Source organism: Argopecten irradians, chromosome 12, assembly GCF_041381155.1.
Source record: "Argopecten irradians isolate NY chromosome 12, Ai_NY, whole genome shotgun sequence".
NCBI lineage: Eukaryota > Metazoa > Mollusca > Bivalvia > Pectinida > Pectinidae > Argopecten > Argopecten irradians.
The window spans coordinates 7,149,132-7,168,062 of NC_091145.1; the positions used below are offsets into that span (position 1 = coordinate 7,149,132).

Below are 18,931 nucleotides of genomic sequence, written 5' to 3' on the forward strand. Positions count from 1 at the left end.
ATTAGTTCCTTATTTAATTATTGAATCAAGTATTTACTTGGTGTAGATACGTAATCAAGTTAAACAATAGTTGTTGTGTTTGTATTGTATTGTAATATTATTTGTGTTGTTTATGTACAAGTATATTGAATTGCAATATAAATATTGTAATGCATTAAATGGTATCGTATTGCATCGTAGTATTGAATTATATTGACTTACCGCATCTCGTGCGGACTTTCCATGATGTACTCGAGGTCGGACACAGATCCGGGATCGTCCTGCAACACCAGGGGCATGCGCTTCTGTAGGGGAGAAGCTGGTGAGGAATGACATTGATTCGGGTCCGAAATCCGGCCACCTACGGTCAACTGTCTCCGGACATTGGTCACTTTGTTATATCTATTGTTCTCAAAATATCCAATGGAATGCGGCCGCTGGGGCATCCTGCGCGAGGCTCGCTCGCGCCGGGCCACAGAGTCGACCTCGTTAACGTCAAAACTAGAGAAGGGTTTTGATGGAGGCGTTTGTTCCTTTCTCCTAAACGGTGATTTTTGCATGTGTTTGATAAGAGCATTGTAATCCCTGCCGTAACACGGACTTTGTATGTCACTGTTAATGTCGAACTCATAACTCGAACCTCTGCTCATCTCGGGACAGGAGCGGAGTGATTGAAGGGACGCGTCACTGTGAGAGTGTCGGATACTGGGCACCTCAAGACCACCACGCCTCACTTCTTCGTTACTGTGTTGGCGTAAATATTCAACATTTTGATTTCTTGTTTCACAACTTTTTGATTTTTGCACATAATTCCCATTAAGTTCGAATCCACGCGCGTTGAAATGGTTCATGTTGATGTCGGGACTAGGTGTGATGTCATTTCCGTTTGTTGACGCATGCTCGTCAAGTGAACCGTTAGATGAGGACGTACTGGATGAGCGCGACAGGATGATACAAGGGTCATGTTTTTTCTTGGTGAAATTATGTCTTTTTCTTCTGGCATGTAGTGAGTGTGTTGACATGATATCTGTCTCTGAAGAATATTTTGTTTTATAATCCGCCATTCCCTTACCGTGTCTCGGCCAACTGTGTCCGAGATGTTCCCTTTGAGAGGGCCCGTCGTGATCCCTAGTGACGTCACGACGAAGTTGTCGCGCGGGACCTGAACACGACTGCTGTGTGCATCGTTGCCCCTCCTTGCTCGGCTTCCGGGGAGGTAGCGGGGGAGGTCGATCTGTTTCATCAGTTACCTCCCCTTCCCTCTGGTCTACCTGGGTGTCTTTCGTATCATTTGTGCCATTCTCAGTAGATTTGCTGCGTTCTGAAAAAAACGAAGAATCAAAAATAGAAATTGGCATAAGAGTAAATAAGTAATCTATTTTGTGCGAAGAAAAAAATTCATAAGACGCTGCTATGATAAAGACTCTATTCTTACATGCCACATAACAGCAATCTTGATCATACGTAAATGATTAAAGAATGTCAACGTATGTCAGTGCATGTATGTCCTAATTACCATATTGTACAGAAATATATTGATTAATTGGTACAATGTGTTGATTAAATGTGAGGCAATACACGCATGACCGATTTAAACTGTCGTCCAGCTGTCATATTGATATATAATATTTATAATAGTGTGCAAGTGCATTTTTAGTACATTTAGAAATACTTTTTTTACTCGCCAAATATGACTTAAAGATGCTCCACCGCCGATAGAGCATAAATGACATTCATCATTTGAACAATAATTGGTGTTTAATCGTGTACATATATGCCTTATTAACATAAAAAATAACACAAACTAATTTATTTAGCCTTTGGTGCATGCGCAATCATTTTTCATTTCATTTAAGATATATAGTGTCACAGAATTTTTTCGGGATGCAATTAATTATTTTTCATATCTTTAACTTGAAGTAAAATCAAAAGCTTTTCAATGGTGGTAATGGTGTAAAGTAAGTAACTTTTGTAACTGAAGAAAAATACTAAATCGTCTGCTCCTGTTTTTGATAGTGAAAAAATACCATTTTTTCAGCGGTGGAGCATCTTTAAACAATCAACTTAATTGTCAACCTTGTTTTCTTTAATTTCAATATGAAAAGAATTCGCGATTTAAGGTAACGTTAACCAAAGGATCATGGGAAGAGTACAAATCCTATGATAATAAAGTCACAATCGATTTCTCACTGTTACAACCAATAAAATATTTTCAGCTTTAATTTAACGATAAATACAACAATACACGTACATTGTAATCACAAAGGTAAATTCACTGGATAACGTAATGAAACGAAATAGTAGAACTAATTCACGTATATTCTAGCATCCGTAAACAGGTTGATATTACTGTGAACGGTGTCATTTATACATTAACAGAACTTACGTGTATTTGTTAAAGAGAGTTATACATGTAGCAATGTGTCAAAAACTATTCAATATACATATGAAGAAATACCTACAGTATGTGGGTCAAACAATGACCATATGCAAATGAATTACAAAATACCAAATTGGCCTCAACATTAAAATGAATATCGAATTTTTTATGGTCTGAATTACTTCTAATTATACTCTTTCCGCTAGCTAAATTTCAAAGTGTGAATAAGATCGATTCTACTTTTGGAACAACGTAAACATCGGTACACAAATGGAACATTCTTAATCGGATCACCTCGGAGAAATTTCCGGCAATCTTCGGAAATAACACCGATATGTCGCGATTGATTATTGACCTATCAGAGTTGCTTCCCTTCGTGACGGAGTTACTATATTCGAAGGAAAGTAACTCTGATATAGCAGTGTCTTTTAACATCAATATTGATATGGCGTTCGGCTGTACCAAACCAGTTTTGAGTTAGTTTCGTTGTAAAAGTGGGTGCTATCTCCTTAAAGGGACATAAACCTTAAATAATTTGTTCTGTATGCTTAGATATGGTTTTCAGATGTTTATTGAATATTTTATAACAATGATTTAGTTATCTAAAACGACAGGAAAACGTGGGGAATACCTACCTCAAAAATTATAAAAATAGAACGCCTTATTCTATTTTTGGAACACAAAACGAAAGCTGGCCGAAAGCGAGGTTATAATAAACAACAAACTTGCTGACATGACAAGGAATATTAGTTTTCCACATTTTAAGATTATTTTCTAATTTACGATGGTTGATAAATAAAGTTTAAGCCATATTTGTTATAAAACAATTTGTATTTTACATAACAATGATAAGTCAAAAGTCAAACAAGACTTTTCACTCGACAGGGCACCGCGAAGGGAGGTTCCTGACTTCATTGCACATATGTACACCACGCAAGTATAAAGTGGGGAATTGCTCCCGTCTCTTGCATTTCAGTGATTTATCTAGGCCACTCAAACTTCTAAAATTGTCTATGGACACTATGGAAGGTCCAATCATCATAATATGTAGCCCATTCTCAAATCCCTGTGATACAACTTTGATTAAATCTACCTGGCATGCTAACCAACGGTCACTAATATTTTCATTGTTTGCATCCTCAATACTATATGGTAAAACCAATACCGAACAGCCATGCAATACACATCGTTGTAACATGGAATTGTATTAATTAAAAAAAAAAAAACAGGTGTTCTATCACACTATGGACTTTAGGAAAACATTTTATTATACATAATTTGAACGTAACACGTGTAAGACTCCACATCTGTTTCGTTACATTTATTTATTTACTTGTTTTATTTATTTATTTATTTATATCTCTTTATATATTTGAAATTAAAATCAGTCCAAACCAGCTATCGTTGGATGAGAGACAATTCGTTTTGTTGTATGTCCTACAGGCAGTGTGTTCGAGTCTAAGCTCGTACATCGTAAAACATGAATAGTGTCAAAACATTAAATAGTAATATATGTTATACCTTATAGGTCGGTCATTATACATCTGGACATTAATGGTCAGTGGGATTATATGGTCATTCTGAATGACAAATGGTCAGTTGTCTATGACCTGTATATACATTAGTATACGTAAGATATACAACATACACGTGCATCCGTGCTGCAAAGTATATGTCTAGGAAAATAAACATCACTGTACGTAAGCTGGAAGTCCGTTAAATGTCCACTTTACGGTAATCCATGTGGACCACGCGCACCTGTCAATGTCTAATACATACACATGTACATATAAGTAATAATATCGTGTTTATAGCTGTATACACACAATTAACATTGAGTATACAACAGTGATTGATACGTATACACGTGTTTACGTGAAAACAAACTGTAAATATACATTTATTAGTAATACATAGCTATACATGAGGTAATTCACGCGAACAAAATGGATAAAAATACAGGCAATTTAAGAAAGCGAAGGAAAAATAATTTATTACATCAAAACACGTTTTCAATTAAACATTAAGTACTAAACTTCTGGGCTATAGTTACAAAAGGTTTCGCCATAAATGCTATTTGTATAGATTTATATCAGGTATATCGAGTTTATGTCTTTTCATTACATTTGTATTCAAATTGTAGGAAAATCGTCTCGAACCTTACAGCGCACCTGCTTTAGAATTCTGTGAAGTATATGCAATAAACACACGTATCTACCTGTATATATTACATTTTACCTTGGGTATAGTGTTCTCATTGCATTTAGGGTATAGAGATGGGTATATTTGTAGTTAAAGGCCCACTACCTTTCCGAAACGACTTTTAATTTTTAAAATGGGAATGTAAAACGAAATCGATAATTGTGTAGAGTCGCAAAAATTATTAACTTACCGTTAATACTACACCCATCATCATCTCCTGAACAAAATAATTAAAATAAATAAAATGTTAATTTTCATAAAGCGGGTCGTCTTATGTTTCTCGCCGTCGTCCTAATTACCGCGCGGTAGTTGAATACTGCTGCGCCAGACGGCAAAACGTCGAAACGAATCTCACCACAGTTTTCATATATTACGCAGGAAATCTTGCATATGCTTGGTGTTGTAACCTCATCTTAGGCCATCGATATGTATTTTCTTATGTAATTAATGTTTTTAAGAAACCTATAAAATTTGCTCCGGAAAGGTAGTGGGCCTTTAAGGCCACATAGAAAACTGACTGACTACGTACGTAGTTAAGACAAATGGAAAACTGACAAACCAATATTGACAAACATGATAATGGATTCCGGTTAAAAATCTGCCGGAGAATGTAGTTTGAGTGGTTGTCTTGTTCGTGTGTATTGTTTGTTTATCTCTCGCCATCAAGTCTGTCAGCGATGTATTGTTGTTTATGTTGACTATTGTCAGGAAAATAGTTATATATATATATATATATATTATGTGTATTGTAGCTTTACTGGTCCCCAAACACACAATATTGTCAGAAAACACAACACTTTTATGTACGTTTTACATGTAGAATTTCTTCACACTAATTACAGTGTTGGCAAGAAAATATCTAGATAATTTGGTAGATTTAAGAAATACACAAATACACCATATTTTCAAGAAAATTTGTATAGGAACGTTGTTTGTTATCTTATGACGATTCCCGATATTGACACATTTCTGTCCAGAAAAAAATCATATCTGAACTTATAACAACGGTGTATACAATTTAAAGTGAACAGTCGGGCAAGGATGGCTAAAGTCGGTAAAAATGGTGTGAATGTATCCAGTATAATTTCATATGAAATAGAAAAATAAATTCTCTCGTCAAAATCTGTCGGCGTACGAAGAAATTAATTTAAAGTATAGGAATCCTAAATCGTCCTCCCGACTGACTATGTCCGTGGTTACATTTACACACAGCCTCGCTTTCAATGATTTCAACTTTTCTTTATTTCAATGGTCAGAACTGGGAAACGTAAGCAGAACTTGACCGTCGTATTAATATGTGAGAACTTTTGGAAGGCCAATGAACGCATTTAGACTGATTTTCTTTGCCCAACTATTCACTTTAACACCTTATAAATCTATAAGTGTAGGTTTTTTTTCTTTTGAAATCATAAAAGACTACATGCGTATGCATTCTGATTTTCCTCTTACCCTTCTACCAGATTTCGACATATCAATAAATAAGTAAATAGGCTAAGTGTAGATAACAATATAACATTCTGCATTTTTATTATCACTGATCAAGCGATTGATTGATAGGATATAGGTCAAATCCCTGAGTATTTAAGCTTTCAGTGTATATACCAAAATCTCTCTGAATATGACCCAGTCCAATTTAAATACACTAAAACAGTACATATATGTAGCTGTCAGCAGTAGATCAGTAAGCCATTGATGCCACAAACTGTATAGTACATGTACAATAATGTGCCATGTATGAAAAATCCCACAGCTGTTACATGTAATGTATATACCATATTAAAGGAAATATTAATAATATTTCCTTTAATATGGTATATAATGATATAATTACATGTACTTTCTAGACTTTTGAATCAGAAATAACACGTGTATTGTTTGATAAAATTAATTACTTTATTGTAAATAATCTTATTTGTATATATACATTATATGTGATAATGTAATAAATATAGGATGTTTATGATGTATAGTTGTTAAATTTCGCGGGTGTAGATTTTCGCGATGTACTGTTTTGAACTGATTTGCGGGGATTTATTGTCGCAAATTATCTTTTTAACCGTTTTAGCGTCATTCTTACGACTGACAATTATAAGTGAAATCATGGTTTTGATAATTTTGTGAGGAAATAAATTTTGCGAAATTGGATAGATCCGCGAAGTAAGCGAAATTGTAACACTCGCAAATATGAACAATTATACAGTATCTTAACTAATTTGGAAAGGATTTAGATAGGGCTAACCTGATTTCCAATCCATTGGTATAAAATATCAATAAAATCTCGTTGAAATTGAAATTAATTAAAATAAATAAGAACGTATCGATACACGTATATCCATTACCTATATACAGTACATAATTTGCATTTTGTTATGACAAGTACATATGTAATTGAATTGTATATGCATGTATTGTATCTTAGATTGCCCGATAACAACTATGTATGCAGCATGCATTAGACTAAACCTTTCAAAGACATTACAATAACACAGTAAGAGATACACTATCCCGAGGGATGTTGCCCTTCGGATCTATTTAGTATACAATACATAAGTAAATACCTTCGGTTGACGTTATCATTGTACGTAACAAGATAACATAATCATATTGTATATAAATCCTGACTCGTCATTATCGGTACAAGACATAGAAGTCAGGGCTTTTAGGGCCAAGTTCAAAGATATTTTTCTCATCTGGTCGAAATCTGATAGTCCATGTATTTACGTAATATCCACGTGCGTAGCGCGTGTTATAGATTATATCAACCTTAGTCCGAGTTTCCTCTGAACCTCTCACCGTACTTAGACATTATGACAGAGATAGACGCATGGTTAATGCACCGAACTTGGTGTGGTGACAGAGTTACCAAAAAGTGAAACATTTCGACAGATAATTATACTAGTATATGTCTTGTGTTTGTATGTATAAGTACTCTTTATACACTGTATTAGTTTGTCAGCAGCGCTGAAAGATGTTTCGACTAACGATTCCATTACATATTGAGTGAAGATCTCTATGTCCAGGTGTATGTGTATAGCCCGAATCTTACATCTAAAGTTTTACCTTAACTTACCTTTACACAATGCAGATTTTATAAGTTCCCACATAGTTACTGTCAATCAAACTTAAAATCCATCACAAATCACAGAAGAGTTTTACATCTCAGAAGGAAAAAAACCGACAGACTTATCAACAGCAGCACTGTACACGTACAAGTGTACTGCTATCTCGTGCGCTTTGTTAATATACATCGTCTTAAGACGTTTGACCTTGGAAAAATGACAAGTGGATGATAAGCTCTGCGATTATCACACGGACATCAAACTGTCTGCCCTGTCCAGGTATCAGCAGGTGTAATTAGCAGGTAAGATATCGTTACAAAGCACAAATTGACAGGAGATTGCAGGGTCGTCCATTTCCGACAATTACGGAAATCACACGGTCTACGCACCTACAGCTCCAGACAGTCTCCCGACGGTCGAACATATAAATAATTGACCGTTTTGCCCGGTAGCCATTCCTAATTTAGTAAAGTAAATATACATTAGAATATCGAGATGTATCGACACATGGGTCACTATTCACAATAAAAATAAGCGTTGGGTGTATACAGGATAATAAGTCGGTAGCACAGCGGTTAAACTGTGTGGACTTCTATTGGTATTCCACACCTGACACAATACATCGACAATCTGTTTAACTGTTGCCGTTACAAATACACGGACGTAATATGTAGAACTAATACTTGTGAATACGAATGTCCTGAACATATTCCAAAAGAATGATGTGTGAAATAAACAGATATTAAAAGCCCCGTCCTTGTGTATGCATGTGATCGACTGCACACAACAATAAAACCAATCTTTCTTCTTCTATCTAATACAGAATTTTTATTTAAAATTACGCTGTATACTCTTATGATGTAACTTTACTCCATTCAATGAGTCTTTAATTTTCGTCCAATATGTTTCGATGGTGTAACCTGTCCCATGAGAGCACACTATATATATACCACATCAACAAAATAGAATTCCCGACGTGTCAAGTTTTTATCATTCTTCATAATTAAATGTTGTTTGCTTTTAATTTCTTTAACTTGAAATTATTTGTATTTCACACCACACCGAGGAATGACCGGAATATATAATTGCTCCAGATGAAATGTGCGTTCTCGACATGTAACAACGTTATTTATCCCCCAAAGCAGAACGGGCTTTATTGTTGTTTATATTCAATACACTTTATTTACCATGGCGAGTAAACTGCCAGCGATAAATTAAAATACACACTAGCCCCGGGTCTGAAGCATTTGTCAAGTAATTAAACGTTTAACGTAACCAAAACACGCGATATTATATTTTACATGGGCTATGTGGATTACGTAAGAGGGGGCGCAACTCCTGCAGCCATATATCATCCTCGAAGCTATATCGGAGTTTCATCCCTTCCTTTCTTCAAAAACATGCACATGATTCAGAAAAAAATTAAATCATGATCTTTGGATGGTCGAACATTTATTCAAAGTTATTTCAAGGATATTTAACTCATTTCTGATTTAGATTTTTAAGATTATTATATAGTATTATAAATGCAGTGCAATACTACCCGTGTATACTGCAGAAATGCTAATTTTCGCTATTGTAAACGAGTCTTATCTGATAAGCTCTATAATGTGTACTGTAAAATTATGATTACGCAACACCTGAAAACGTCGTTATTAAGTATGATTACCTTTCTAAGCACTGGGAAATAGAAACGATAAAAAGATTTCATACAGAATGTACTGTTAAATTGTTAAGTGCTCTGAATAGTACAGATTTATCGGATTTTTTTCTCGAATCATCAGTTATTATCGAAAATTCTGTTACGAAAAAAGCTAGAAATACAGATTTACATATTAAGTTGGTTTTTTTTTATCCCGAAATGATTGTACAAATTCCGTTAAAACTGAAAAAAGGATTAGTCCCAGTATACGACTTCCACAAGTTCAGGTTATTTCCAGATTCTACAGATTAATAAAATGATTTTCGGAAACACTAATTTACAGTTTAATCAGACAAGGTATTTCCGGAATTAGCGGTTTTACGATTCAGTATATTCAGGTTGCATAATTCTGGAAACATCGGTTTATGATACAGTATATTCAGCTTATTTCCGGAAACATCAGTAACGGTATGGTATGACGGCCTCCCATAAATAACAGTAAACGGTATAAACAGGTTATTTCCGGAAACGTTAGTCTGCAACATATTCGGGTTATTTCCGGAAGCACCAATTAAAAATGTACGTTATATTTAAGGGTTTTTTCCTGAAACATTAGTTTATTGTATAAACAGGTTGTTTCCTGAAACATTAGTTTACGGTATATTCAGGTTATTTCTGGAAACACCAGTTTACGGTATATCAAGGTTATTTCCGGTAACATCTGTTTGCAATACAGTTTATTCAGCTTATTTCCGGAAACAGCAGTTTACGGTACAAAAAGGCTATTTCCGGAAATACCAGTTTACGGTATAAAAATGCTATTTCCGGACACACCACTTACGGTATATTCAAGTTATTTCAGGAAACACCAGTTCACGGTATAAGCAGGTTATTTCCGGTATAAACAGATTATTTCCGAAAACATGAGTTTACGGTATAAAAAAGATCATTTCCGGTAACACCATTTTAAATGTACGGTATACTTAAGTTATTTCCAGAAACACCAGATTACGGTACAAACAGGTTATTAACGGAAACATCAGTTTACGGAGGTTATTGCCGGAAATTCCAGTTTACGGCATTTAAATGTTATTTCCGGAAACATCAGGCAACGGTTTTATTTAACTTTCAAACCACCGATTTAATGTATGTGTACAACCAATTCCAGTTAGGAAACGCCAGTTATAGTATTAATAATGCATTATTAATAAAAAGAGTCATTTCCAAAATCACCTATTCACAGTATATTTTATGCCTCCCTTGACACCGCCTCACTTTTGGCCTTGAGTTGAGCGTTCGCCCCTGTGAGGAAGGCTCTGGTTTCTGTCCCCTGGTCGAGACACACCAAAGTCTATAAAAGTGGTAGTTTCTGCTCCTGCTTGGCGCTCAGCATACAGGGAGTGGGACGACTGGTTGGCCCGTTGTCAGTATAATGTGACCGGTTGGGATGTGTTGCTTGGTGTCTTCTGCGGCATGCTTCAGTGATATAGCACCATAAAAAGGGCAATAGTTCCACTATACAAGAAGACACAACATGAATATACCGCAGTCTCCCAAAACACGCACCTCGCACAACATACACGCAACACACCGCATACATGGGATGCCGTCCTTACATGACCATAGCTGTTAATAGGACGTTAATTAATCAAACAAACAAACAAACTCTCTGGAAATACTGATTTACGGGATCTTCTGGTTATTTACGGAAACATGTACACGGTATCAAACATACCTGAATTATCCCGACTATTCCCCGGTAGTAGTTCCCATCGGATCCTTGTGGTGGAACGCCGTTTACGGGAACTGTTCTGATCATCGGCTTTCTTCAAAATCCCCGTTACTGGGGCACTATGCCTCCTCGATAGGGATGGAGTACTTTCGCAGGGCATTACATCCCTACCCACCCGGGAGATCATGTCTCCGAGGGACGGGCTGTGTACGTTCAGTCTAGAGCTTTCAACGATACTACCAAAACACTAGCTGTATCCACTATAACATTAATGTTCATATTGGCTAACAAAAACATACTAGTTGGCACGTGGGGGACGAAGTGCCATGTTGTCTGACCTAAGATGACCACAGCGATAAAAAGACTTGGTCAATTGACCATCGCCTGCTGGTGCCGTAGTAGAGATTAGGGGTCTATGGTCAGTCGTGAATCAAACCAGTAGGTATGGACATTATACACTACTTAACACTGTAAATACTTGGCAGTATTAGCCCATTGTACTAGGCAAATGAAGGATCGCTTAACGTTTTAAATGACGCTTAAAGCTCTTAATGTGTATAAATATTTAATTATAAACTAACTTATCAATTGTGCTACCCAGTGTCAGTCACCTGAGCCTACTCTCTCGTGATACACCATCACAAACAGACTTACGATCTAATTGTATATGTACTAATCACCGATTATATAGCTTTATATGTTCTAGCCCTCTCAGGCTGAAGTTAATTACTTCTTTAACAATTAATAATCTTCTTTTCCTTACAGGCGATGTGATCGATTTGAACCACTTATGATACTAATACATGTATATGGAAAGTGGTACGAAATGGATGCTTTTGTTTGTTTGATTAATTAACATCCCCTTATATTATTGTTTTAATGGTGTAAGGTTTACTTAGCACCCAAGTTCATTTATTTGTTAGTTTGTTTGAATAATTAAAGTTAAATTAACAGCCAGAGTAATATAGGTACGGCCTCCCATATATGCCGTTTAATTTTTGCGTGTATAAAGTGCGGGTGTGTTTTGGGAGACTACGGTATATTCAAGTTATGTCTTGTATAGTGGAAATAGTGCACTTTTTATAGTCGTCCCACTTCCTTAACGCTGAGCGCTAAGCAGGAGCAGAGACTGCTACATTAATAAAAGACTTTGGCGTGTCTCGGCAATGGTACAGAACTCAAAGCCTACCTCACATGGGTGAGCGCTTAATCGAAGGCCAAAATGAGGCGGCATCGAGGGAGACGTTAGGAAGATGAAAGTCGGCATGGAAGAAGAGAAAAGATAATATCCTAAATTTAGTCGCCTTTCGCGTCCCTGCAGTTCGAGCAATAGATCAATGTCTGAGGTCGTCTTTATTCAAGCAATTTAATTGCTCTGCTTAAAAGATTTGTTGTACTTTAAAAATCTTTTTAAAATGTGAAACGGCAAAAAATATCATGAATCATGAACAAATGGTATGATTTGATCCCCATGTGTTAAAGGTAGGTTTCGCCCAACCAAATAAATATTTTTTGTAAAATCCGATAAACGGAAGAAAAGATGAAAAAACATATTGAAAATATCTCAATTTAATTTCTTTTTGCGTTTGAGATTGAACAAATGTATCTTAAATACAAAATTGAAGGAAATCCTTGATTTATTACGCTGTCCGTAAGACAAAATAGTATGCGAATGAAGCTGCGATGGATTGTGTTGTCGAAGTTTCGCGCATGCGCATTGTTACGAAAGTGTGTGAGATAAAAAAAATCTGAATCGGCAACAAAGTGGATGAATTTGTTGTTGTTTTGGGACTCGTGTAACGGCGTTGCACGTGGTGAGTTAAATTTAAAACACATATATATGCCAGCGCATTTACAGTCGCAGACTAACTACATTTATGTTTGGTGTACTAAGCTAGCGAGCGTATGTAAGTAACATGAAGTGTTTTAGATTATATGATATGTATAAACAGTCCATCGTACTTCGATTTGTTGTTGTTGTTTTTTTAACTAAACATACCGTGGCAAACTGTCACTGCCATCTGACTTTTTGTTGGACGTTTCCGTTTGTTGCTGCGGCCTCGTTTTCGAAAAAAATACGTCATGTTCCATGTAAAGCTTGACTTCGCTCTGTATTTAGAGGAGTATTTTCCTGGTCAAGCTAGGCAACTGACCATCCATATTGTTCGCTGTATGCATTGAAATTGATCTGAAGATTATATCTATGTACAGGATACATTTCAATTTCGTAGTCTTTATATTTCATTGGGCGAAACCTACCTTTAAATGTGTTGTGTGCGTAGATGTCTCTACATATTTGGAGATTACAGTTCATGTTTTGCCTCCATGTAATAGAGGAACTCCTGTCCTTTTTATAGTGTTATCACACTGAACCATGCTGCCAATGATACAGTTATAAATACGACAGCGATATGTACACATATGCATCCTATATATTTGCAAGTATGGTTTTTTTTATTAAATTCACGAGGCTCAACAGAAGGCCAAAATTGAGGCGGTGTCAAAGGAAACGTTATGAAGACGCAAACAGATCAAATTCTAAATTTAGTTGCCTTTTACAATTATGCAATAATGGCAGCAAGTACAATTCTTATGCCCTACCTCCAGGACCATGCAAGTACATTGATTCACATGCTATTCATTTATTTAAATAAAACAATGGACAATAAGAATCACCTCTCACTCACTATCTTCCAATTGCAACCACCACCACCACCATCGCCGCTCTCTCCCATCCCTATAATATGTCGCTGCTGTTAAATGAACATTTTACTACGAGTTTGATATTTCTAAGATTAAGATTATGGAAATCCAACATTTATTTGTGTCTCAAGCACTTTAATGTTCGTTAACAATTAACGACCACGTGCAAGCTCGACAAAGAACCGCCGCTGGGATATTACTACTTACATATCAAGCTAATGAATGTAAATATTGAATCTTTACATTCAGAGAAACAACTTAGGTATGAAATTACACATAAAGTACTTAACGCGAGTCATTACACGGTGACAATGGCCTATTAAGCGGCCCCGCCCCAGGGCTCCGACAAAGAGTAATCCATGCATGTACAGGACAACAGCAGACACGTTCGTTATATAATGGACAGTTCACCGAATTTAAATGATTCCCAGACTTCGGAGCTGACGACGAGATTGTCATTCCCAAGATGCAAAAAATTCCGACTGAGCTTGTGACCACAGCAATCTTTGTATATCTTACTGACAAGACAGTTTATTGGAGTTTGTTTGATTAATTAACGTCCAATTAACAGTCAGGATAATGTAATGACAGCCTTCAATGAATGCAGTATGCGGTGTGTGTTTTGGGAGACTGCGGTATATTCCGTATTCGTGTTGTCTCTTCTTGTATAGTGGGACTTGTTCTTTTTATAGCGCTATATTTGTTTGATTATTTTAACATCCTATTAACAGCTATGGTCATGTAAGAACGGCCTCCCATTTATGCGATGTGATGTGTGTATGTTGTGCGTATTTTGGGAGACTGCGGTATATTCATGTTGTGTCTTCTTGTATAGTGGAACTATTGCCCCTTTTTATAGTGCTATATCACTGAAGCATGCCGCAGAAGACACCAAACAACACACTCCACCTGGTCACATTATACTGACAACGGGCAAACCAGTCGTCCCACTCCCTGTATGCTGAGCGCTAAGCAGGAGCAGAAACTATCACTTTTATAGACTTTGGTGTGTCTCGGCCAGGGGACAGAACCCGGAGCCTTCCTCACAGGGGCGAACGCTCAACTCAGGCCAAAAGTGAGGCGGTGCCAAGGGAGGCATTAGGAAAGATGAAGTCAGTTAGGAAGAAGAGAAAAGATAAGATCCTAAATTTAGTCGCCTTTTACGATCATGCAATAGGGACAGCAGGTACAATTCTAACGTCCTACCTGCAAGGCCATATTGCGCTATATCACTGAAGGAAGTTACCTAAGGTATCAAATTTGTTTGTTTGATTAATTAACGTCCTATTAACAGCTATGGTCATGTAAGGACGGCCTCCCATGTATGCGGTGTTTTGCGTGTATGTTGTGCGAGGTGCGAGTTTTTGGGAGGCTGCGGTATATTCATGTTGTGTCTTCTTGTATAGTGGAACTGTTGCCCTTTTTATAGTCCTATATCACTGGAGCATGCCGCCAAAGACACCAAGCAACACACCCCAACCGGTCACATTATACTGACAACGGGCGAACCAGTCGTCCCACTCCCTGTATGCTGAACGCTAAGCAGGAGCAGAAACTATCACTTTTATAGACTTTGATGTGTCTCGGCCAGGGGACAGAACCCAGATCCTTCCTCACAGGGGCGAACGCTCAACTCAAGGCCAAAAGTGAGCGGCGTGCCAAGGGAGGCATTAGGAAAGATAAGTTAGTTAGGAAGAAGAGAAAAGATAAGAGCCTAAATTTAGTCGCGTTATACGATCATGCAATAGGGTCAGCAGGTACAATTCTAACCCCTACCTGAAGGTATCAAGCAACACACCTCACTATACTGCCAACGGGCGAACTAGTCGTCCCACTCCCTGTATGCTGTGCGCTAAGCAGGAGCAGAAACTACCACTTTTGTAAACTTTGGTGTGTCTCGACCGGAGGACGGATCTCAGAATCTACTTCACAGGGGCGAGCGCTCAACTGAAAGCTAAAATTGAGGCGTTGCTAAGAGAGACATTAGAAAGCAGAGAGTTCGGAAGAAAAGATCCTGAATTTAGTCGCCTTTTACGATCATCTAATAGGGACAGCAGGCACAAATCCAACGCCCTTCCTCCAGAGCAACTCCAAGTTGCCACAGCCTCGAAATATATAGAATTGACACACGAGCATCTCTGACAATAATCTAGTGATTCCTGTCCCCGCCCGACCATCTCTGACAATAATCTAGTGATTCCTGTCCCCGCCCGACCATCTCTGACAATAATATAGTGATTCCTGTCCCCGAAACCCGACCCAGCTCTGACAATAATCTAGTGATTTGTCCCGTTGGGCCATCTTCCCCGTCCCCGTTGGGACCATCTCTGACAATAATCTAGTGATTCCTGTCCCCGCCCGACCATCTCTGACAATAATATAGTGATTCCTGTCCCCGCCCGACCATCTCTGACAATAATATAGTGATTCCTGTCCCGCCCGACCATCTCTGACAATAATATAGTGATTCCTGTCCCCGCCCGACCATCTCTGACAATAATCTAGTGAGTGATTCCTGTCCCCTGAAAAAAAAAAAAAAAGGCCTTCCTCCGTGGCCTCTGACAATAAATAGTGATCCTGTCCCCCCGACCATCTCTGACAATAATTAGTGATTCCTGTCCCCGCCGACCATCTCTGGCAATAGTGATTCCTGTCCCCCCCGACCATCTCTGACAATAATCTAGTGATTCCTGTCCCCGCCCGACCATCTCTGACAATAATATAGTGATTCCTGTCCCCGCCCGACCATCTCTGACAATAATCTAGTGATTCCTGTCCCCGTTGGCCATCTCTGACAATAATTAGTGATTTCCTTGTCCCCATAAATAGTTGTCCCGCCCGACCATCTCTGCAATAGTGATTCCTGTCCCCGTTGGGCCATCTCTGGCAATAGTGATTCCTGTCCCCGTTGGGCCATCTCTAACAATAATATAGTGATTCCTGTCCCCGTTGGGCCATCTATAGTGATTCCTGTCCCCGCCCGACCATCTCTGACAATAATATAGTGATTCCTGTCCCCGCCCGACCATCTCTGACAATAATATAGTGATTCCTGTCCCCGCCCGACCATCTCTGACAATAATATAGTGATTCCTGTCCCCGCCCGACCATCTCTGACAATAATATAGTGATTCCTGTCCCCGCCCGACCATCTCTGACAATAATATAGTGATTCCTGTCCCCGCCCGACCATCTCTGACAATAATATAGTGATTCCTGTCCCCGCCCGACCATCTCTGACAATAATATAGTGATTCCTGTCCCCGCCCGACCATCTCTGACAATAATATAGTGATTCCTGTCCCCGCCCGACCATCTCTGACAATAATATAGTGATTCCTGTCCCCGCCCGACCATCTCTGACAATAATATAGTGATTCCTGTCCCCGCCCGGACCATCTCTGGCAATAGTGATTCCTGTCCCCCGCCCGACAATCTCTGGCAATAGTGATTCCTGTCCCCGCCCGACCATCTCTGACAATAATATAGTGATTCCTGTCCCCGCCCGACCATCTCTGACAATAATATAGTGATTCCTGTCCCCGCCCGACAATCTCTGGCAATAGTGATTCCTGTCCCCGCCCGACCATCTCTGATAATAATCTAGTGATTTTTGTCCCCGCCCGACCATCTCTGACATTAAACTAGTTATAAGGTAACAATCCACCTTTATTTATCATTGTACATGTAAATGTATATAACGTGACTTTAGATACGTACATTCGATGACTTGATATCACCCACTTAATAATTTGTCTTTTACATGTCATTTTACACTTGTAATTAATATCGCCACAATCCCATTCATTAGATCGTTATGTTCATATTAGTTTCAAGGCGTCAAGACACCTTTATGACAAGGTTATGTAATAAATAATGTAATGAGCATTATGTACAACAGCACATGTTTAAATAACATGAAATCAACCTTGATTTGGATGTCTCAAATAGCCTGAAAACGCTATAGTGATACCTACTTTTCCTTGCCACCCATTCCCGGACCGCCTGTTTCTGATGCAAATGAAGCCGGGATCTGTCCATGGAATTCCCGGAGAGGCCTTGTTCCGGAACGGAATCCCTGGAAGTCTGCTGATATTTGTAACTCCAGTTACCAGTATATATTTCCGAATACATCTTAGACACTGCCGCTACATCAGCGAATTCAATTCATCACTCGGAATTGCAATATCAACAATGAATCTACAACGTATATCACCGCATATGTCGCTCACAGTGGCGCTGTATCGACAAAGACATATTTCTCTCTATCGCAACAATAGGAATGTTCTACTGAACAGCATGAAGTTCTTTATAAATATGCCAACTCATCCATAGATACTTTGGGTGTTGATTGCACTGAACCATGTCGGAAACATCCGCGAACACACAACAGTCAACAGCTTACGATCCGGTAGCACGCCTTAGGTGTTCACGTGGAGTGTGACAACACAACGATAAAACTGACCAATTATAATGCAAGGACAATAGGATTCCGCGGAAGCTATAGACATCAAATGGTCCTAACGGTGGAAGGACTTCTCGGGTTTCTTAAGCAGTTAGTGACGTCAGTACATATATGTTAAATGGCTTCTCTGTTCTGGTCAAACTCCTTCACGTTCCGTCAATTAAATCAGGTTGAGACGTCGATTTTATGGTTAAATAAATAAAAGCCTCTTGAATCGTCTCCTATTGAACCGTGTGTCTTAATTTCATCAACGTCATAGAGGAATACTGGATTGTCCAACACATTTTCTCTAGTAAACATGGGTTACATTGTAGCCCCTATAGCAAATCAGATTGTCTCCTAAGAAGACATACAATGGCCCCGATCCAGTTAATCAATTGATCACAGTATACTTAAATGTTCCAATCAGACATATAAAATCCAATGTAATTACAAGTCTTAGATAATAAATAATTACGTTTGTTTTGTTTTCTGGTAAGAAGTCCTCAATCTACATTTTGCAGACGAAAGTCAATGTCAAAAGAACCAAAGTTCAGCATTGCTTCACAATCTTGTTTTTTCTCCCGCAACATTTTGTAAGTTAACCTTACTTCTGTTGGAAACATAACAAAATGAGCGTATACGTAGTTATCAGATAGATACAGATTCTCAATTAGAACGCTGATTTGTTCTTATACTGTACAGTAAAGTTCGTAAAGTATCTGAACTTTGGTAAGTATCCTTTTCAAAAGAGGTTGTAGTAAGTAAGAAATCAGTTGTAAATCTACCG

At 38.1% G+C, this 18,931-nt stretch overlaps 1 protein-coding gene across 3 annotated transcripts in view; it reads right to left on the reverse strand.

Moving 5' to 3' along the window:
- The window catches only part of LOC138336032 (uncharacterized), a 95,508-nt gene that overhangs the window by 56,822 nt on the left and 19,755 nt on the right, over window positions 1–18,931 (reverse strand). For 2 of the 3 annotated variants that reach the window (XM_069285297.1, XM_069285296.1), the window contains exon 2: window positions 202–1,300. In XM_069285297.1, coding sequence (XP_069141398.1) covers window positions 202–1,300 — 1,099 coding nt within the window. Of the gene's footprint in view, window positions 1–201; window positions 1,301–7,631; window positions 8,377–18,931 lie in introns of those variants that run through there. The other variant, XM_069285298.1, reaches the window with a different exon arrangement.